At 43.7% G+C, this 23100-nt stretch overlaps 1 protein-coding gene across 4 annotated transcripts in view; it reads right to left on the bottom strand.

The window, feature by feature from the left end:
• XYLT1 (xylosyltransferase 1) overlaps positions 1-23100 on the bottom strand; it is a 169329-nt gene that overhangs the window by 37945 nt on the left and 108284 nt on the right. For all 4 annotated transcript variants that reach the window (XM_039560113.1, XM_039560115.1, XM_039560112.1 and 1 more), the window contains one exon: positions 2222-2302. In XM_039560113.1, the coding sequence (XP_039416047.1) occupies positions 2222-2302 (81 nt within the window). The remainder of the gene's footprint in view (positions 1-2221; positions 2303-23100) is intronic.

Here is a 23100-nt window from a genome sequence, read left to right as displayed (position 1 = left end):
TGTAAAGCAGCACCACATCCTCCTGCTCCCTGGGGACACTGGCTGTAGGACATGGACACGGGCTGACAGCCCAGGTGGGCCTTTGCTCTTGTCTCACCTGCCTGAGCTTGCAGAAGGTATTTCAGCCCAGAGGACTTCACCATTCCAACCACAGGGATAAACCTGACTGGTATGAGCACAGCTCACACACCTGGGCACACAGTGAAAGTCAGGTGGGAGCTGTGTGTCAGATGGGGAGAGCAGAGGGTGCACTGACCAGTTTAGACACTGAGTCAGTTTAGACTGACTCACTCCAACACTAAACATGAAATATCAGGCTAGAAATCTTCACTTAAAATATTTCTCTCTCAACAGGTAGATGCGGAGCTGGAAATTCACCCACAGTACAAACAGGGGATAACTACTTTTTGATCAGCTTTTGGAAACAATGGAATGAATTTTTACCAAACACCAGCATTACGCAGAGGCGTTTGCAGCTGCTGGCTTGAGTGTGTCTGCAGCTGCCTGGGCTGTGCAGGAGGAGGGCAGTCACTCTATCTCCCTGGTAGAACATTTGGGGACGTGCCAAGGGGTAATGTGAAAGGATCCATTCATCCAGTGGTCAGCAGTGGGAGCACTTATGGGACGTGGGGATTAGGCAACCATGGCAGACAGGGATGGCAAATCTGCACTTGTGTCCCAAAGCATGTTCCCTGATGCACAGGGAATTTATGGTAGAAATCCAGGAAAAAAAATAAAACACAGTGACATCTTGTAGTAAGCTAAAAGGTATTTAGTTGTTCATACAAAGAGAACCATTGAATTACTAAAGGAGTTTGTTATTCCTGTGATGGAAGGACAAGTGGCACATTAGCTCATTTCATTATTAAATTAGTATCAGCTTACTGTGTTTTAGTGATCTAAATTGTTCTGATCCAGCTGAACTTGGCATATTTGAACCAGCCTGATGTTGGTGTGTCATCATTCATTAGTTATTTTCCTTAGCCAGCTCAGGGAATTTGAGAAGAGTCAGGTGCACCAGAGGAGCAAGGAGGCATAAGAGACTGGCTGCTTCTCCCTGGTTCTTCCTCTCCTCTTTCACTAACTCTGCTGTGGATCACTATTGCCAGCTAGAGCTCAGCCTGCCAATCACTCTGACACTCTGCATTTCCCAAACCAGGGACTCTCCTGTGAAAACTGTTGACTTGGCTTTAAATATTACTCCTCACGAGATTATTTTTTACTACCTGCTATAGAATTTCTGCATGCACAAGATGAATGCTTGTGACGACTTAATTTAAACAGGAACACAACAGAATTGATAAATCTAGTGACAAGAGTAAGAACGGCCAAGAAGAGAGAGAGCCCTGTGAGTTATCCTGTCCGCCTGCTGTGCTGAGCACACGACTCAGGGTGTCCCATTCTCTGGGTGGGTACACTTGACATTTTACAGAATAAAGGGAAGACCCGGTGACGCAAGCAGAATAAAACAGTATTTTTAGATGCAAAGCCACTGGGACTCAGCATATGGAGTTGCTGGAAGTGCAGTAGGACTGATGTTACAGTACAAAACTAGCGAAAAAGAGGAACAGCAGAACTATGAATAAATAGGAAAACAGGACCACGGCAGTCAGATGGGAAAGTCCTTTCATGTGCAGAGGTTGTTGAAATCTTTGGAAGATGGTGTTTGGTCACTGCTGCTCCCTCAAACCACAGTGGCAAGTTTAAGTATTACTGATGACTGGTGGGAAACACAGCACATTCTCTTCTCCCTGAGACCCGTGCAGGGTGAATGAGGAAGGATTTGATTCAAGGACCTCCAAACTTTAGTAGATTGTGATAAGCTCCAGCCACTATCGTCACTCTTACTGGCATTGCAGGCTGCTACAGGCTCCCACAGCCGGGGCTCTGCCCATGCCAGGCTTTGCTGCAGACCTCAGCTAACACAGGTCTTGCTCACCAGAGTGCCTGGGGCCACCTGGGCAGTGCTGGAGTGGGGGGCAGTTGCCACTTGCTCACAAGCAAGCAACATCAGTCTGCTTAGTGCCTCTCTCCCCACAAAAGCATCTTTGGGAAGAAATCATTCTGGAAAAAAAAACCATCCTCAGGAAAGGGTTTCCTCCTCCTTCCCTTCTCTTTCCTGGACTAGGGATTTCTTCAGTCAGGTAGTGCTGGAAAACCATCACCATACAACAATTCTCAGTGCTTTGGTTAAAATAGGGTGAGGAAAGGGCCAACTCACCTTGCATTGTCCCTCCCATGTGATTTCAAGAAGTTCATATCACGGTATCTGGACAGGAATGCCACGAGCTGATCGTTTGTCCTGCAAGAGAAAGAACAAAAGGTGCACAAATCACACTGTGAAAACCACTGTGTCTAGAGCAATTGACATACTTATTGTTCTCATTTGGGGACCATTCTCAGCTTCTGAAGGAGGTGGCTCCAAAAAACCTCCCATCCTGCTGCTGGACTTCAATGAATCCCTCTGCTCAGGAAAGCATACTTGGAAGGAAGCACAGCTTTTTTTTTAACACACCTTAACAAATTTCTTATCAACCCTTGGCAGGTATTTTAAGCACTATAACAGAGTATGTATGAAGTAATACAGCTCAACACCTGTTAAGTATGAAAATCCAGCTGCAAGATGACTGCACTGATAGTCCCATTTTACACGCTTTGCCAGACATTTCCTAGGGAATTTGGTTCAGTATCTATTGGCATTTTATTTGTTTTCATTGTGTAATAGAGAAGAGGCCAAGGTTGGAATGCATAAAGCAAGAGAATTCTGATGTCAAAAAGGCAATATAATTAATAGGAACAAAGGAATTTAGAAGGTTAATTCCAATTAGTATGACAGGCAATCTGACACCAGCATTTTCAGCATTTCAGCTGACATGTCCAAGAATGTATTTACGCTTGACAGCTTTTGTGGTGTGTTATTTCTTTAACAATGGAGCAAAAATGTCCTCTATTTATCTAGGTCAGCATATTTAGGAAAACGGAATAAATCACATTAAAAAGATCCTAATCTCCTGAATAGCATTCAAACCCACAACCTTATGGATACAACGCCCATTTAAGCAATGGTCTGTAATGAAGTTGATGGCACAAAAACTCAAGATAAAAGAGCTGTCAATAGTACTGTATTTTGAAAACATTCCATTATTATAAGCCACAGAAAACCAAGTTAAACCTGAATGCGTTTAACTGTACAAAATGTGTTTAACTTCTGGGGTCAGGCTGCAACCTGGAAATGTTATCAGCCAAGTAAACCATTTTCATAAACTCGCTGATTTTATCCAGACCAAATGAATTATCTGTCAATCAACCATCCTGACAGACCAGGCCCTGAGACCCTCTTCCTTTACTCCCTCATGTGAGCCGCAATACCTCCCAGGGTCAGACTCTGCATCTCAATTTGGCAAACTCAGAAACTGCTTTCTGTATAGTAAGCTGTGCAGATTTTCACATTTGCTGCTCCAGTGACTCTCCATCTTACTGGGATGAATAGGCATTTAGTGAATTTACTTAGCAATGCTTCCACATGAAATGGTTTCAATGGCTGACGTCTTCAAGTGAGTTTCTAGGCAAAAGCTGGCATGCAAAGATGATCTTTAGAAATATAATCAAGTTTGGAAGTGCTTGAGCTTTAATTTCCTTACAGGATAGAAAGCAAATCAACCAAATTAACAATCCACACCACTCAATAAAACATCACCATTTCTAGATTGCTCACCAACCTGTATTTTGCTATTCAGCAGTACTCTACCAAGTGTATTGGGTATTGGGGCTGCCACACAAACTTCTCATTGCTTCTCAGATTTTAGATAATTCTTATAAATGTCCAAATAATGCTTAGTTCTCAAAGTAATCAATAATTGACATTTTCCCTCTTCTTGAAAACATTGCTGTTATCTTGATCCTACTTCGAATATTTTTAATTGTTTGTTTTAAAGAACTCATACAGAGTTTTACTCCTTCTCAATTAATGTGCTTCTTTTCATGTGTTGACAACATGGAACTAAAATATCATAGTTCCATTTGGTAAAACTTTCTGGTTAATTGACATTTAGATTTATGCAGTCAACCAATTCCATGCTCAGCATGGCAGCACACTGAATTTCTATTAAGCTTTCATTCAAAGTGCTCCTTCTGGCCCCAACATCATGAGGATGCTGCACATCACCTCTGACTTATTCCACCAGAAGATATTAAGAAGAAAATCAAAGGTATTGAACATGCCGTATGTTAATGCATTTGTTAAAATCCTCCTCACCTTTCAGAAAACTTTGCCTTCAGGGGTGGATTTCCTAAATGCCTCTGGCACAGATTGCTGCCACACTTCACACAGAGCAGCAGTGGAGTCTCTGCCACGGCAGTGCCTCTGGCACCAGCTATTTCCAATGCCTCTGGCACTCCTTTGGACAAAGACTGGAGACATGGGCCCATTTTTTCTCTAAGTAAGGCAATAGAAAGCTGAAATTTTCAGCTGAAGATATCACTGGGAGCAAGAGCAACTCACACTGCCAAATTAAATTCTGCCGTAGCTCCACAAATTTCAGGGATAATTCACTGAGCATAAATTTGGCACAAAATCTTTTACTAACTATCATGGTGAAACAGAAAAGTAACAAGTGCAACAGAGCCTTCCTAAGAAGGAAATCAAGTCATGGGGAGAGGGAGGGTAGTTCATGCTACTGATTAAAAATACACTGATATTACATATCACATTCCTACCAGTTTCCCCAGCGTGAAACTCAGCACGAATACAGATGGAGGAAAAAGCCCTTCTGCAGTTGGTGCCTGAGGCTGGGCCTGATGGATGCATCCACACAGCTCCCACTTCTATTTCCTTTTGCTATTAAACTCACTTGGAGGGCAAGGCACCAGGGAGAAGGATTAGTCAGCTGGTTACCTGTATCATTAGCAGGGAGGGAGGGTGGTGTGAGTGTAGAGAGGCTGGGAGAAAATGGGCATTTTCAGGTGTGCAGCACAGGGAGAAATGCAGAACTGATCCTCCAGTGAACTCTGAGTGTGGAGAAAGCCTGTGCACGTGGGAGGGCTGCCACGGGAAGGCGACAAGTGAAGAAGAGTGATGGGAAACAAAGCACATTGGAGTTCACTGCTGCAGATCTGGTGTTCAGCAAGGGCAGCTCTGCCAGCTGGGACGGGGCTGCCCCTCTCCCCCAGACCTTTGCCGAGGTCACCTCGGTCAGGTCCTGCAGCTCCCCTCCTGCAGCAAGGGTGGGCAGGGGTGGTGGGGGCAGAGCACTGTGCCCACCTGCTGAGATGCCACCCAGCAAAACTCAGCCAAGCCCCCGTAGGGCTGGGCTCAAGGATGGCAGCACTCGGCTGGGCAGGCAGTGGGGCTCCAGAGGCTGCAGAAGTGACTCAACCCACGGCACTGCTCAACTGGGGACGTGGCTGAGCCCCTGGGCTGGGGCTCTGCTTGGGGTTAGGGTCAAGATTAGAGTTACAGGTCTAAGGAAGAGAAAAAGGGGAGTCCTACATGCAGAAGTAAATTCAGAAGGTATTGCCAAAGCAAAGCAAAGTCTGCTACCAGTGTTTCCTCATGAGCAGCCCCTGGCCTGGGACTGAGGAGTCCCAGGGTGTGAGCAGGCAAACCAGGCACTCAGTAAGCACACACACATGCTGAGCATGGCAGTAACTTCAGAATATGGCCTGTACACTGGGGACTGAAATGAAAAACTGAAAGAGAAACACTGACTTTGTGTTTGCACTGTCTGAGCACGCTGGAGGGCTGTGCAGAAAGCAGCACAAGAACCCCTGCACACAACCACGGCCAGGCACTGCCCAGAACAAAGGGCAGTGCTGCTCTTGCTGGTTTTAAGCAAACCCTCCAACCCTGGTGACTAATCCAAGCAAAGAGCAGAGATGCCCTCAGTCTGCAGCTGTGAAAATAGATTAGGAAAGTCTTTGGAGAATATGAGAAAAGGAAAACAAGAGATTGTTACTTCTGGAAGATAGTGATGGCTAATAAAAATGTTCTTGATTCAGCAAGGTACTTTAACTCCTGGGCAATTTCAAGGATGTATGGAATAGCAGACATTTCAATGGGATTATTAGAATGTCAAAACCTATACAATTGAGTAACAATTTGGCTAAGTTGGATCAAAAGTTCAGAAGCTTTTGGCAGCACACAGGTATGGAAACAAGATGGTTTGATTCTGGGTAAGAATCAGATGAAGGAAAGAGAACTGCTCTGAGTTTATTAATTATTTATCTTGATTAACTTAGGGCTATCTAATGACAAGCCTGCTGGCTGCTGCACAGGAGGAGTGAGTGCAAGGAGGGGATCAGCCCTGCCTGTGGTGAGCAGCAGTGGCAGCAGTTCTGCTTGCTGTGGAGTGCTGGAGAGGCAGGCAAGGATCACAAGAGCAGCTGAACAGGCACAAAAAGAAACACAGAGGCAAAAGGGTTTGGGAGAATAGGGCAAGGAGGCCAATGTGGTTTGAAGCAGCAATGAAAGCTCTGAAGCAAGGATGATGAAGGCAAACATACAGCCAGAAGAGAAAAGTTAAAACTCTTACAAGTTCTCCCAGTGCCCAAAGCTTTGGTATTTCCACCCATACCCGCCTGACTCATCCCCACAGTTTCCTTTCCCAGGACTCCTGTGACTGTGTGAAGGCTCAGCCCCACAGAACCCAGACCTACAGCAACCCCAGCAGCTCTTTGCCAAGAAACTGTTTCTACAAGGTCGCTTACAGAGAAGGGAAAGACTTCAGAAAAGAGAACCAGAATTATGGGGCAAAACTCATCTATTCAGAGTGAAGCATGATATTAATGGTTAATGTGGCTAAACATGGTTAAACATGCAGATGTGCGCACAAGAGCCTGGAAGTGGAAGAACTGAGAGCCTTAAATTCTGCTATCTTCTTTTCAATAAATTCTTATAATGATGCTTAAACTCACTGATTTCAGTAAGTTATTAATTTCAGAGTCATTAACCCAGAATATCAGGACATGCCATCACTACCAAGCCCCCGTGGCAGGAGAGTTCCTTCCCTGGTTATCCCCAGCCCGGGGCTATCCCTCTCCCTCCACGTAAGGAGTGCCTGTGCTCAGACTGGCTCCCCAGGTTCTGCATCACTGCGGGGCACAGAGGAGCTGGGGAGGAAGGAGAGCAGCCCAGGAGCCAGGGAAGGGCTGTTGCCAGGTCCGGCACACACCTGCACAGCACCCAGTGCACTCTGGAAGCTGCACTCCCGTGTCTGCTGGGACACAGCAGCACTCGTGGCATCTTCCCACCCCAGAAAGGGACCCTGACCTGCTCTGGCCCTTCCACCAGGCCAGCTGGCACACATGTGGGCACAGCACGTAGCCTTACAAAAGGATGCAACAGATGAATTCAACAGAAAAAAGCAAAACGCTACAAAACCTCCTTCTGGAACACTACCAGCAAGATGATCAACCACGCAAATGCAGCATGAGGAGAATACAGGAAAAAACCTTGCAAGGTTCAGCTTTCAGACCTTGGATAGGCAGCCTGACCCTCACTGATGCTCTCAAGTCCTCCTGCCTCTCCAAAGGCAATTTACTGCAAGGGGAGGCTCAGAGGAGCCTGACCCAGGCTGTAGTAAGAAGAAAACCCCAAACAAGTCTGCCATCTAAAAATGCAAAGAAAGGGGAAGGCTGTATTTAGCCTTTGCTATCCATCACAGAACAGAGATTAGCACGGCAGGCCTCTCTCAGCAAAGCTGATTCCTGTAACAACAGTTGTTCATAAAATGTACCATAAAAATGAGAACAACAGATATAATTTCAGAGGCCAACTGCATGAGGAAGGCTCTGGGTGACAGTTAATACCTCTGCTTTTACAACAGTGTTGTCTTAAATGGTTTGTTTTGTCTTTCAAGTCAGGTTTAAGGGAGGAACAAGATAATGGAAGGAAACTATTGCCTCAGCAGCTGAGCTCGCTGCAGTGCTCGGGAGATGAGAGTTGTGCTCCAGCACCAGCGCTGCCATCTGGGCTGGGAATCCACACCTGTGTGTTTCAAAGTGTCAGCCTCCTGCATTTGGAGCTGCAGGCACTGATCAGGCATCACAAGGGATGCAGCTACTCTCAGTGCAGCTTTGCCAGGGCTGTGTGATGCTCCAGACGTTCTATTAGCAATACAGCCCCCTTTGCTGTACTTTCAATTACTGCTTCCCATTCAACCACTGTCGGTTTCCTATGGAAAAGAAAAGAACTAGCACAGTCAAAAAAGAGTGGAAGTCTTTTTTAGATGTCACACTGCTGAATAAACCTCCTCCCAGTGAGAGTACATAAATGCCTGGGTACAAAGGAGATCTACTGAGAGAAAATAGAATATATACTCCATCGTCTGCTTCCTGAGCCACTCCACAACCTATTTTCTATAAATTCAAGGCTTCAGATAGCATTTATAAAATAAATAAATAAGCCCACTGCTGAGAAGCAGCAGCACACGCTTAAATGAAAATCCTAAAGAGACCTTATAAGAGAATTCCACCAAGGATTAATGAACAAATGTGATTAAAACTATCTACAGCTCTGGACTGCTGCCAAAACGCTGCCAGCAGTATTTGATATGTAAATACTTAAAACATTTGCTGTGTGTACTGCCGTTGATGCAAAGCATCTATAGAGAGTTTCTCCATCTAATTAGAGATATTGGTTTAGCAAACTTTGGAGTCTATAAAAACCCTCAATGTCTCATTATTCTTTTAAAATAGAATATTCATTTGTTTGGAATGTTTTGCAGCTATATCCCATGAAACCCTGAAAGGCCTTTAGCTAATGACAAACTCCAGCCCTATATCAGCTAATAAACCCTACAGCTTTTATGATAATAAAATTCTCACTGCATGCACTCATTAAAACTTTGCAACTTGTTGCTTTTTGACTGTCTTTAAAATAAATATTCACTGGGAAAAAAGTAAATTACTCAATTTCCAATTATTTTATAGCACAATTTCAACATCAGCACTTAAAATCTCATCTCCAGGGTCTTATCAAACACACCATACAATGGTGCAATCACTGTGTCTCTGATCTGGTGAAGCACTGAACAGCATGTGCTGAACTATAGCACACTTGGAGCTCTCCCAAAACAATGCAATTTTCACACTGGACTGTCACAGATTACTTTATGGGTAAGGGTCCCCATGTCCACGTGTTCAGAAGCAGAATGTGCAACGATTACACACGAGGTGAAGAGCTGAGAGCTGTCCTTCACCTCATCTTCCATCTCTTGGGTGCACAAGTACATTTATTAAGGAGACTTTTCCCAGGAGGCCAATCCAGTTAGAACTCAGATTTTCCACCTCTACCACAGATATGTCACCAACTCACCACTGTTTTGAGATTTAACTCACTGGTGTCTACAAAACATTTTTTAACAATCCCCTCAGTCCCAGGAGTACCTTTGAATTGATCCTAGGAATTCATTTGTCTGTGACAATGACATTTTCTCAGCATCCCTGCTGCTGCAGTAAAAAGTAAATAAGGAAAACACTACCTTTTAATACCATGTCATATGCAGCCCTTTTTCTCTGATTTTAAAGCCACTATAATTTGCAAGTTACTGTATTTTAGAGTAAAACTATGAAATGCATTAAGGTCGTTTTCCTTTCATAAATTTAATTGTATGCAATTGCTAAGTCTAGATTATTTGTATGCTTAACAACAAAAAATGCACTGAAAAATACTTGAATAACAAAAGCTTCTGAAGCACCTTCCAAATGTGCAACTGCACAAGACCTGGTACACATGAAAATAATCAAAGAAAATCAGCTACGTGCAGGATGACTTATTCCCTAAATAAGCTGGTATTGATGCATGCAGCTCAGTGGTATTTTGCTAGAAAGGAAGGAAATGTTTCACCCTGATTTGTTAAACAATTTTCTATTTATTTTTCTATTTAAGTTTATGAATCATCAGCACATTACTGCCATTATTTATTTTTTTCATCTTGCTAGCCCAGAACCTGAGTGCCTGACAGCCTTTACTAGAAAGACCTATAAGTGCCTATTTCAAATAAATATTTTTAAGTAAAGGCAGAGACGTGTGTCTAAGTTCGATAAGGGCTAGAAAACTTGTTAAAGGTATATACTATAGTAAAGCAAAATTCCTCTCCCACCACATTCACAAGAGATGTCAGTTTAGTTGAACTGCATGTATGAAAAAAATGCTCATTTTTATCAGTGCTGGCAAAAACTGTTTATCAAGCCTTGCTGGCATTCGCATTATTCATCTTTGGAAATTAAAATATTGCAGATTACTGCAGAAAAAATACAGCAATGTGGGGTTTAGACTCTTCAACTACACTCTGATCTAAAATGTTAGCATGTTTCGATAAGTAACCCAGAGATTCACAGAAACAGTGATTACTCAGCATTATGTCAGCTCCAAACACAGAATCACAGGAATGCTTCATTTGAAAAAGACCCTTAAGATCATCGAGTCCAGCACTGCCAAGCCCATCACCAAACCACGTCCCCCAGTGCCACTCTGCTGACCCAAGGTGCCAGCCTTGGCGAGCAGATTTCCTCCTGGCATCAGTGCAGGTCACGTTCACAGCAGAAGTTTCTGTGCAAGGGCCTTGTGAGAGCTGTTCAAGAGAGAGAGCTGCCACATCTGCCTGGTCCCCTCTTCAGCATGCCTGCCTGGAGCTCAGGCAGTTTGTGCAGTCATATGATATATTATATATTATATATTGCATATTATTATATATTATATATAATATATTGCATATTATTATATATTATATATTGTATATTGCATATTGCATATTATATATTATATATTATACATTATATATTGCATATTATATATTGCATATTGTATATTATATATTATACATTATATATTGCATATTATATATTATATATTGCATATTATATATTATATATTATATTATAGCCTGTTCATCTCTGGCACATTCACAGTTTGTTTCCAAACTGTTTGTTTTTGGCCTTTGATCCCACCAACAAAAATCTAAAACAATTTTTAAAAAAAATAGCCTAACATACAATCTTCTGTTTTAATTGTTGTTCCCTGGTAGGATCATTGGTTAAATATTCCCAGCCCTGCTGGGGTTAACAGGCTGGTAAAGGATGAGCCATAGGTGTGTTTGGAATCTCTTTTGCAACATCCCCCAGCATTAGAGCGGAAGGCGTCTCCCTCCGGTCCGTGGAGGGTCCGTGGAGGGGCACAGGTGCTGCTCTGGAGCCGTGCCAGGATCTCTGGCAGCACCTGCTCAGCTCTGCCCTCCCCTGAGCAGCACCATCAGTGATGGTTCCTGTCCATATTTGCTCTCCATGCACCTGGCAGGCTCCCAGAAGACAAGCCAACAACAGGCACCGCTCTGGTTCAGGCTGAATTCTCCCCAAATTGGTGATACAATGGAGGAGAAGCAGCAGCACAGGCAGGAGCAGGTGAGCCTGCCCACACCAGGAAGAACTCCTGGGAAACTCCTCACACGCAGGCAGAGGGGCTCACACAAAGCACAATGAGGCCAATGTTCCTCTTAGTCACTTTAGCTGACCTTCCACAAAAAGCTGCCACTAACACTTGAGTCAGCAACTTTCCAAGGTAGCTGTGCTTAGGATAAATGGAAAGAACTGTGATTTTCATGGTAAAAATGCACCAGTTAGGTGGATGACATCAACAAGTCCAAATGTGAATATTTTTAACCTTTTTCTATTAAGAGTGTAAGGACTGATTGAATGCAGAGTGTGGAGCTAATGAACACACACTATCTGCTGACAATTTGGCACAGGAAGGCTGCTTTAATATCACACTGTCAAAGGTCTATCACATTTTTCATTTCCATCAATAAGGAAGCTGAGCCTTGACGTAAATGATCATTTTGACAGACAGTGAGCAGGAAGCAGCAGTGCACCTGAAGAGGTTACCTACACAGCTTCAAGCCACACTGCTATTTACACTGAGACACGTCTAAAGAGGATTCATTCCCAGAATGTCTAAATTTAATGAGGTTATTTACTTAGTTTTAATCCTGTAAGGAAAAAAAAAAAAAAAAAAATCTCTCTTTTCAGCATATTTCTATTTAAAAACTTTTATGACAATAAGAGCTTTCTCTCACTAGAAAAAAACCTATGGAGTGACAGAAACATTGGTAAATGCACTTTCTGCCCAAAGTGCATCTTTGAAGAACTCAGTACACAAATTAACCACATTTTCTTCCTTCAAATATTTTTAGTACCTTCAATAGTGAGTCAAGCTCCCTCTTGCAAGTCCTTTAATCAATGAAAAAACCCTTTTTTCTATCCTCTTTCCTACTGATAAAGCACTATGCAAAGGACTTTACTCTGTTTTCATATCTGTAATGCTCCAAGATCAGTGCAGTGCACTCAGTTCATGCTTGTGTAAGCCAGAGCATAAAGCCAGCTCTGTGCTCCTGGAATAGGCTACAGGAAATCATAACAAAGGCTTTGTGGTGTTTCCCAGTTTAGAGGCTGTGAAAATGTGTTGTTCCATGTGTGACAGCATGTTAATAGATGAGAATCAGCACTGTCTTCCTCTCAGCCTGAGAACTGCTCTGTCTTTCCTTGCCTTGTCTCATGGCAGGTAATTCTCCATAGGAAAAATTCCTGAGCAACCATTTCTTTCTGTAAGGCACATCCATTGTGTCAGCAAAGGTAATTGCTGCCAGTTACTGCATGACTTCTAAAGCTGGTGAAAAGTATTTGCCAAGATAATTTACTTTTCATGAAGTTGCCTTTACCTGTTATTATAACAACAAACCATTCTGTTTCTAACCACTGCCTCAGTGCAGGGATCAACACAGAAAACTCCCACATCTAACTACCACGGCCTCTTGATGGGCCATGGTCCTGTGGATGCCAGCATATCACTTGTGAGGATGCAGCACTACAAAGAGTTAAGACAGACAGGATTATCCTATCTCACAAAAACATCTGAGTCCACTTAATATCTGCTGAAAAGTATCTGAAAAGAAGAGTACTGAAATATTTGAATAACCAGCTGCTAATACCCAAGGATATTTAATTATTAAAACTAAACATGATATAATTTTAGCTTCATAAAAGCACTGGGATTTTATTTAGTACAGAATGATGCTCACTGCTTTGTGTTTTTCCAGTGTTTGTCTGCTGCTGCATATTCATGTAGAACCTCATCTGCCTACACGATACATCCCATTTTGATGAAAACAATAATCACTGATTAAATAAGCAAGTGGAGTGAGCTGCAGAAATGATCAAGTTCATTACTCAAATTAGTGAGACTTTGCATAAAAAGAAAAAAATCTAGATATTGGGCTGAATAGGATCTTTTTGTTTGTTTATACCATGTATATTTTACATGGCATAGTTTATGTTCAGCAGTTTTCTTCACCATGTCTAAAATTAAATTATCAAGAGTTTTGCGCAAAAAGAGAAGAAATTAAAATCAAATATGAGCTCATATTTAAAGCAACCATTCACTTCATCCAATTCATACATTCCCACATGCATCGGAAATTTTATTTGTACAAGTCAGTAAGAGAAATGATTTGCTAACTGTTGAAAAATGATTTGATAGTTGTTGAGCAATTATAATCAAAAATGCTCGTTTTCTTCCAAGAAAGTGGGAAGAAAGAAACCTCCTTCACCCGGCTGATCATGGCAGAGCTGTGCCTGGTGGAGTCTGTCAGTCTGGGGGTGCAGTCCTGCTGTCCTGTCACAGCAGAGACCCTGCGGTGTCCTCAGGTGTCAGCCCTGAGAGCAGATGGCTCTTGTGGTGCAGAGGGAAAGACGGAGCTGGGTAACTGCTCTCCCCATCTCACACTTGCTAAGGAAAAGGCCAGAGGGAATATACACTCATCCAGCGAGCAGCTTCAGTCTCCTGGAGTGATCCCAAGGGAGCAGGGCTGGGACTCCCCTGGCACAAGGTCCCTGTGGTGCTCTCTGTGCCAGGGATGCAGCCCAGGGCTCCTCACCCACCTGCTGAGACCCCGCTGCTGAGGCACTTTCACAAACTCCATTAAAAGTGAAGTGAATTGTTACAAACCAGGCCTTTCCTGAAGCTCCTCCTGGACCTGCCACTCCCTTTGATCCCTGAGCTGCTGAATCAACCTGTCGGAGTGCATCAATTCAAAGGACCAGAAGGGAAAACAGGGAAAACGGGGTCAGGCTAATGGGATTTAACATTAATTCTGCACCAAGCCTGAAAAGATGGAAGAACAGGGCCTGGGGGGTGAAAGGGATAATGAACTGAGAGTTGATGGAAGGAAACTTAATTGGTTTTAACAACAGAAGGTCACATTTTGTTACCTTTATTTGGGTTGAGCAGTGATCTTATTTTGAGAATTTGTGCCAGCTGATGACTTGTCCTACTCTTGGTTGGGACTGTTTTTGGAGCAAGTCAGTGAAGAATGCAGAGCTGGGATATGAGGCACACGCAGAGAGGGTGTCTGCAAGGGGAATGTACAGATCCACTAACTGATGTAACTGGGCTGCTGAGAAAACAGCTGGGAGGGTGGGAGGCTGATGTTCCTGCTCACTGCTGTGCTCAACAGAGCTGCAACCAACACAGTCTTATTCCATCAGAAGAGAACCAGTGGTTCACTTCAGCTCAAGAAAAGACTCTAGAAAAGGCATGTGAACTTAAGTTAGGCAGTCTGCCACCAGTGATCCCCTGGCACTGCCAAGTGGACAGGCTGTGACCTGGAGCCATGTCCCAGCTGCCTCTCCCCTCCTGGGCTGCAATGGCTCACAAATGATTCTGCAGGCACTTTGTGATGATACCCAGCACTGGTATCTCTTGACACACCACATGTACCAGTTTCCCACAGAGAAGAAAGATCAGGGTGTTTTAGCCTTCAGCTGTAGCTCTGCAGCTGCCACTGCAACATGACTTGAGCCCCACGGGAACAGCTCCAGTGCCTACACAACAGCAGCTGCACAGGGGTTCAGCAATGACACTGACCCTCAGAGCAAGCAGAGCCACGGTCCCTGCAAGCCCTTGCCATGGAGATCATCTGGAAGCTGCCTTGCACCTGACTGGCACCATGCATCCCATCAGCAGAATACAATGATCTGAGCCGCTGCTAAAACATCTGGGGCTGCCCCAGTTAAAGCCAGAAGGTGACACAAATAACCAATTAGGATTTATAGACCTTTTAGCCTTCAGCTGCCCCAAGAATGCATTGTTGCAAGATGACCTGCTAGAAGTGACTTTGGGGCAGCAAACTTTTAAACCAAGACTGACTCTGAATTTGGAAAAGACTTGGCCCCGAACCAGTTCCTAATGTGGCAAAGAGTGCAATTATCCTGATGAAAGCCTAGGGATGCTCGTGCCTACAGCTGGTTCATCAAGTAATGCTGAGTGATGGATATAATTAAACTGCGTGCAGCAGAGTGGAATGTGCTACGATGAACCATTTAGGGCCTCGTCCCCTGCCATCAGCCTGGAACTACAGATGGGCCAGTCAGGGGCTTTCAGCACTGCTGTTTATACAGAGAGATTCAGAGGTATCACACAAATGCTCTGGTAGTGCTGGGCAGGACGAGCAGAAGAGTACTCAACTGCAATAAGGTGCAACTGTAAAAGCCAACTAGTCCCTGATTCTAGCTGGGACTGCACAGCAGAATGCAGGTCTGCAATTTCTGCACTACCAGGTCAAAGCTTCCACAGTATCTCAAGGCACAAAGTTTTGACCACTTAGTACTAGTCAGGACGACAAAGAAAAATGAGAAGAAGCTTTAGCAAGAGAGACACATTCTGCAGCCCATCCCTGAAGATGAGGAACACCACACACAGAGGTGCCCTACTCTCCTGTGAACCACCCAAGCTCTGCAGCACTGGACACGCTCACAGATCCTGCATTTGGTCTACAGAGCTGTGAGAGCTGAAAAAGCTTCAACCTCAAATACCATTCAACTCTTACAGTTTCAAGGAGAAGAATTTATCTATTCATCTCTCCTTCTCCTTCCTACTTCAATATCACCACTAAAGGACTGAATCAGAACAACATTTTGGCTCACCCTTTAATGGCCTTTTGGTTCTCAACTATTTAAGAGTGTCTTGGGAAAGGTATAATAGCACATGTTGTGTTATCTTCACTTTGAACTGCCACCAGATATTATTTTGCAGCTGTTTTATTGTAAGTGGCATCCTGAAATCTAAACAGAAGAGTGTCTTAATGTCAATTTGAGCAGGTTTTTAATTTCCTGAGAGTATTCAGCGAGACCACGAAGGAAGAGCAGGTTTAAAATGCAATGCCATAATAGGAAAGTTTCCCTCTTTCAAGCACTTTTAGCTTTTGGAATTGACAATGATTTCACTGAACTTTCTGGGGAAAAAAAAAAAAAGACAAAACACAAGTGAGTTGAAGAGACATTAACGTTTCTGCTCACAAATTCAGGTAAGCATCACAAGGACCTGTTTCTCTGCAGCTTTTGTTACCCACCTCACACTTAATCCACAGTAAAAGTCTCTCGGAGCAAAGTTGTGGGAGAGCACACAAGAGAGAAAGTCCCACCTGGGAATTCCCTGACGATCAACATCCCCCCAGAGCTCAAACCCCACTGGAGCTCCCTGCCCAGGAGCGCAGTGAGCAGCTGAACACCATGGGCAGGGTTTGCCAGTGTGGGGCAGCTAGTGGGGAACTCTGCTAACCATGGATTTAAGGTACAAGAGCCATTCTGCACAAAGGACTCTTTTCTTGACTCGGTCACCCCACAACATTTGTCTGCAAAGACAAGCTGTAAGTGAAGAACAGGTTTGGTAAATATCCCTGGAGCTGTGAAGGAGAGCTACGGAGCTGGTGAGATCCCTCCTGCTGCTCAGTGCCTTCCTCTGCCCCACCTCATCGCCTCACAAAAATACTGTTGCAGGCATTGCTGTAGCATCCCGAAGACAGAAGATGCAACTGTAGCCTGGGAAATGATGGTTATCACAACGTTTGTGCTCTTACTGTGTACAGATCAGGCTGAATGCTGAATGAATCCAGGCAAGACTCACATTTAACTCTCTTTTAGGAGACAGACATTTTTCTCAGTCATAAATAAGTAAAAAATAAATTACATCCAGAAAGCAAATGGCAAACAGATGAAAACCCTTTGGCTCTTTGCTTGAGGACCTCCCTGTGAGCAGCCCCAGTGCCAAACCAGAAGAGAAGGGGACACCAGCCAGGCAGCCCAACGTGGGCTCAGAGGCTGCAGCGCCCTTCAAACTGCAGGTTTGGCATCTGGGGCTTTCGTCTGCCAGGCAGCTCCCCCAGGGGTCCAGGCACTGGCTCAGATGTCTCAGTTCTCAGAGGAAGAGATAAAGGGCTCCATGTTTAGCACTGTAATCAACAGGGTAAGATGCTGCCAAGTACAAGGGTACTTTGAGTAAAAATCCTATTCTAGAACTGTCCCTTATTGATGCATCTTTGTTCTCCAGGCACTGTAAAGATGCCTGGATAGACAAACCAGTTCCAGTTTGGGGTGCATTTATTTCTGCTGCTAGACTGAGGCTATGGAGCACATCTCAGAAGTACTAAATATCCGAAGAGTTACTATGAGCTGCAGATGTCACAGTTCCCCAAAGCAAAAGCTGCTTTAAATCCTTAAATCCAGGAGGGGAGGGCAGAGGGAGTAACCTCGGCTGCTGTGGCTGCACAGAGAAAGGGTGGGCCTCCCATCACTAACATTTGCCAGCTTGAAGAAAACATTATGTTAACATCAGATGTAAATAAAATTTTAAAGCCACAATAATTTCCACATTTCACCCCACCCATTTGGGACCAAAAAAACCCACAAACCACTGCTTTGCCAACCATTGATAATTTAACAGCAAAACAGAGAAATGGAACAGCAGATCAAAAAGATAACATTCAAAATATATATAAATCTCAAGCAAATGTGCTAGCAAAGTGAGGAAAGGAGAAAAGGTTATTTGAGGGATTAAAGATAGAAGCAAATCTGAAATTCTCAGAGAATGCAGATTGAAGAAGAACACTGATAAAGTTCCTTTTGGACAGGAAAAAAGATTCCCTGTGAAGCATTAAGAGTGGATTGACATCTGGCTTGCCAGATAAAGATATTCCGAGCAAACAAAACCACATACAGTGTCAGTGACAATCCTGAGATAAAAACCTCAGGCGCCAGCATCTGAACAGATGTTGTAGTGCAACAGCGACCTGTGCTGCACTCCCATCTCGATGCAGGGAGGCGACTGAGCAGTGCTGCAGCCCAGGACAGCATTCCAAAGGGCCCTTTAGAGGACACTGTACTATTTGCCTCGTGCCTGGTACATTATTCTAGTGGCAAGGCCTTCAGATCAGTGCTGCAACACTTCGCATGGGGTGTAAGCTCAAATTCAGCCCTGGAAAGTCAGTATCCTTTAGCCAGGATTTCATGTCCAGCACCAATTTATGTAGTGCCAGGAAGGAGATATTTGTAGAGGACAGCTCTGAAGTCTGAATCTCAGTGAGACACAGAGGTGTTAAATTAAGTCAAGTCAAAATGATGAGAAGTGAGAAAGTGGAACTGCCTTCTGAGCCAATGGCTTTGCCTTGTTTGCCATGACACAGCTCTCATGAGCCCTGCTGGCTTTGGGATTTCTAAGTTCACAGCCACCAAGAGGGCACAACTGGGTCTCAGACATTTCTCACAAAGCTAGAGTGCTGTATGTGGAATATAAGTGCTTTGTTTCAGTTCTAAGAAGAGATTTTCCTATATTTCCAATATTGCATTTCAAGCCTGCAAAAGCTGAGATGTTTTGCAAGAGCAGCTGGATAGCTCCAGTCTGGTGTACCCACTCCATGCAAACTGTATTCTCTCACTTTTTTCTCCCAGTCACCTGCTCCAGAGGTTGTGTCATTTATCACAGGTGACATCGGGGCAGGTCACGGTAAATCTGACAGAACAGAAATCATCCCTGATGTAGTTTCTATAGAGTGGTGGTCACCCATGCTTTGCAAGGGATGAAACTGAGCCAGTGGCAGAAACAAGGAAATGATCTCCCAGGTAGTTCTAGCCCCTGAAAAAAAACTTGAAAAAGTGCTGAAGCATTTTTTCCAAAGGTTGAACTTCTTTCTAAAATCTGTTGGTTGTAATTATTTTCACCTACCAAAAGAATGAAAACCTGAAGACCTCTTCCCTGCACTCCCACCTCTTCACTCTTGGCAAATATTCTCTGGCCCAGGGGCCTCATTGAGAAGTCATCACTTTGGTTTTGTATCAGCCAATGTTACCTCGACCAACAGAGGGCAACACCACGAAGCGAGCTCAGGTCAGTCAACAGCGATTTGCCAGCTCACTTTTCTTAATTTCCGAGTGTTATTCTGATTGGCAAAGATAATCTCCATATTGGCACCTGTTTAAAGCACCAGGCCCAGTCAGATCATCCCATCTCCTCCCTGCAGAGTGTAGAACCTCAGGTGCTATTTGTATTGTGATAGACATTTCATTCAAGTGCCAGACCAAAACTTCTATTGAACATGTCTTATTTACCTGAGTCTTCAGAACACAGGATTTTATGGAAGGCAGGGCTATGCAACTTCATCCTAAATTAATGTCAAGCAGCAAAACAGAAGCAGTTTCACTGGGTTTAAGTTCCTTTGTTATACCTGATTGCCCATAATGGAAAATGCAGTTGTATCTGCATTCCTGGCTCCATCAAGAAGACACTTTATTTTCTTACTATTCTGAAGCACTCCCCAGGCTTCGGCTAATAATTTTACTTGACCTTTATTGAAGACCAAGCATTAGCTGGCAATTATATTTGGTGATCCCTTTGGTGATTGAGGCTCAGCGATTTACTGTAAATTATAAATAGTTCAAATGTTTCATTATGTTTATTCTTTATACAAGCTCTGTGGCCAGGTAAGCACTGACATGACATTCACTGTTAAACGATCTCATTAAACTTCTTAATTTAAGTGGTGCAACACTTCACCTGCCACATTATCCAAGGACTCCTGCAATCACATTAAACATTCAGCATGAATAGATGCTCTACCACAGTTCACCTTGTTGGGAGTGAAATTTCAGTCCCTGAACATAAGGTTGACTACTTTATGCTGTTTGTCAGAGACAATAAATAATGCAAATAGATACCCATGTAAAGTAAGAGGTTGAAGACATCGATAGCTTTCTCACATGGTCTTGAAAGAGGCTCTCAAAAGAAAAGATTTTAAATTATGAAAAAATACCACTAAAATTTAAAAAGTCAAGGAAAAGGAAGGAAGGTGCTGTTTTCTTTCACTTCTTTATGAATGCAATGACTGTGAGAGATGATTTCTTGAGAACCCTGTAGGTATGTGTTCCTTTTTTATTCACCAGCCCAAGCAAAAGGGGGGGCAGTCACACAACCTCCCACCTCTGAGCTGCTTGTGGAGGTTTGTCCTTAGCCATTCCATCCCTCCTTTTCCTGCTGAGAATGTTTAACAGAGCTGAATGAAGTCAAGGTTGGGTAGTGCACCACATCATTTCACCCAGGCCAATAAACAGCACACTGCCTCATGATTAGAGGGAAATGCAGAGCTTTTGTTGGAGGCACCTTTATGTCCAGACTGCTTGCCAGTGGCTTGTACTGCAGTAACAGGGAGAAGCACATGGATTAGGACACCTCCTCTGTGCTACTGCTGGACCTACAGACTCCACAAACAAAACATTCAGGCATGAGGAGGAATAATACGGGTATCTGGATTTTCCTGGCTTGCATATGTTTGATTTTACACATTTTTAATTGTTTCCCTCACAAAATGAATAGTTCTAATATCTTCCCCCATGCCTTTATATCATATGATGCTTAACATCTGCTTCTGGACATCTCTTCTGAAGGATGAAAGGCTCCAGGCAATTCTGCTGTAGTCTGTGAACATACCAGACTACTCCCTGGACAGATTTAGGCTTCATCATATTGTATTAACCCCACATATTGAGTATGTTTTTTTGACTTAGAAGGCTGGATTAGCTTTTATTATCAGAAGAGAAGTAGTAAAGGTTTCAGTATTACAGATGGAATGGCAGATGGGAAGCGAAAGCTTAATATGAAGCAGCTCTGGATAAAAACTATTAATCCACAAAATTCATATGTTCTTAGGCAGGGAAACCCAGCAAAACCCACTGCAATATGACTAACCAGAGAGAAGTGTAAAGTGCCCCTAGCCCGTTATCTGACAAATCATGGCATGGGGTCCGAAAGAACAAAAAGAATCCCTCAAACACCCTATTTACTATTTCCTGGAAAAACAATCAGCTCTCCCTGGGGTATGTAGGGAGGTAATGCCTTCCTAAAGATTATAAATAATAATAATTTATGGCACCTCCATCATGAAAATGAAATGGACTCATATATATATATGATGAGATAAGATTTTCCAGGGTTTACAGCAGTAATATTCTGTATTTAAAAAATACTCAACATTGCTTGTAAGTCACTGCCATTGAAGTTGCAGCACTGAAAAAGTTTTCTGAATTTGTGTTGAAGTGCATCATGGTGTGAAGAGGAAGCACGTTCCCCTCAGTTCTGGTGACAGAGTGCTTGGCAGAAAGGGAAGGGAGCACTCCAGCCCTGCCCGGGGGCCGAGAGCCACCAGGAGCCCAGCACAGGGCTCTGAGAGCAAGGGGGAAGCACTCACAGAACTCCAAGAACGGCCCCTCTGAAGAAACAAGTGCCTGGAATGGCTGCAGCTGGATGGCACTCGTGCAGGGCTGGGATGAGTGCAAGGCAGCCTGGCATTATTACACCCACGAACACTGAACCAACTGCAGTCTGCTCCACAAAGCCTGTGCTCGCTGGTGGCCAGGTCTGCCAGCCACCAACCCCACGTGCCCTGTGGTTTGACTTGTTCCACAGGGAGCTAGGAACAGTTCAGACTGCCCCAGGTCACGGCCTCAGCGTTACATGGTGGCCAGGGTGGACTCAACACCACGGGATGACTGGACAGGCCTGCTGGCACCAGTCTGTAACCACACCAGACCTTCAGCAGTCATTCTCCTACAATTTATCTTGTTTGATTCACGGTGCCATCACCTACCTCTTCCTTTATGGTCTTGCATTAGTCTACTTTTTAGCATCAATGCAGCATTCCTCATCAGGAAAGTGAATAATAGGGAATAACAAGCTAGCTTTTCCTGAAACTCAACAGATATACAGAAAACTGCATACTCTCCCTTATAAACAAGGTTGATATGTCAAAATTATTAGTTCTCTTCCTGTTGGACACCGAAAGTGTTTAAGTACTGTGATTTCTTAATTCAAATCCCCATGTTCTAATATCAAGGCAGTCTCAGTAACTCTAGTGCTCTAATCTTTCTCCCCAAAATGTGCTGTATTTCACTGAGTGCTTAGAAATGGGCACCAGCAATAAAGCCTTTTGTCAGTCCTCACAAAATCCTTCCTCAGGGGTTTTGTCATTGCTCACTTCAGTGGTGATTTCTGTCCAAGGAGCACCTTCAGGAAGGGATTCATACTTTGGGAGAGATCTTGGAGAAACCTAACCAGTGGAAGCATATTTCTCTTGCAGGAGTATTAAAACCATGTTGTGCCATCACTCATCAGGCAATCACCCAAGAAAGTCACTTCCCCTTTCACTGATTCATTTCAGCACAGAGGGAAACAGAAGTCACAAGGAGAATTTCATGTTTCCTGCTTCTTACTAACTCTTAGAGCCTAAACCTAAAAACAGTTTAAGGACACTTGGGGGTTTTCGGGTGGGTTTTTTTGTTGTTGTTTTTTTTGTTTGTTTGGGTTGGGTTTTTTTACAGATGATCTACCTTTGCACAATGTGGCAAAATTACAGAATGCAGCTCTGAGGCCTGGGTGATGTAAATCCAGAAAGAATATAATTTCACTCAAAATCACAAGCCTTAGCATGTGATGGTGTGTGAAATTCTTTGCCTGATGCCATCTGAATATTCAGGCAACGAGTAGATGCTGAAGATACAATTGACTCCTAGCAACTTATTTGTCACTTCTACAACCATTATCCTCCACAGAAAAAGTACTGAAAAAAGGGAGAGGAGTACCTTCAACACTTGCTGAGACATCAAATCAAACTGTTAATCAGAGCCCCGGGAGGGTGGAATCTCTCCATGCCTGGGATTCATTTGCTGAGCTCCAGCACTTCTGGCCACTTTACTCATCCCCTCTTGCAGGTGCCCCTTGTGCTGGAAATA

The sequence above is a fragment of the Corvus cornix genome, chromosome 14, assembly GCF_000738735.6.
Source record: "Corvus cornix cornix isolate S_Up_H32 chromosome 14, ASM73873v5, whole genome shotgun sequence".
NCBI lineage: Eukaryota > Metazoa > Chordata > Aves > Passeriformes > Corvidae > Corvus > Corvus cornix.
Note: the sequence above shows the minus strand (reverse complement) of the source record. Positions and strands in the feature narration are given on the sequence as shown.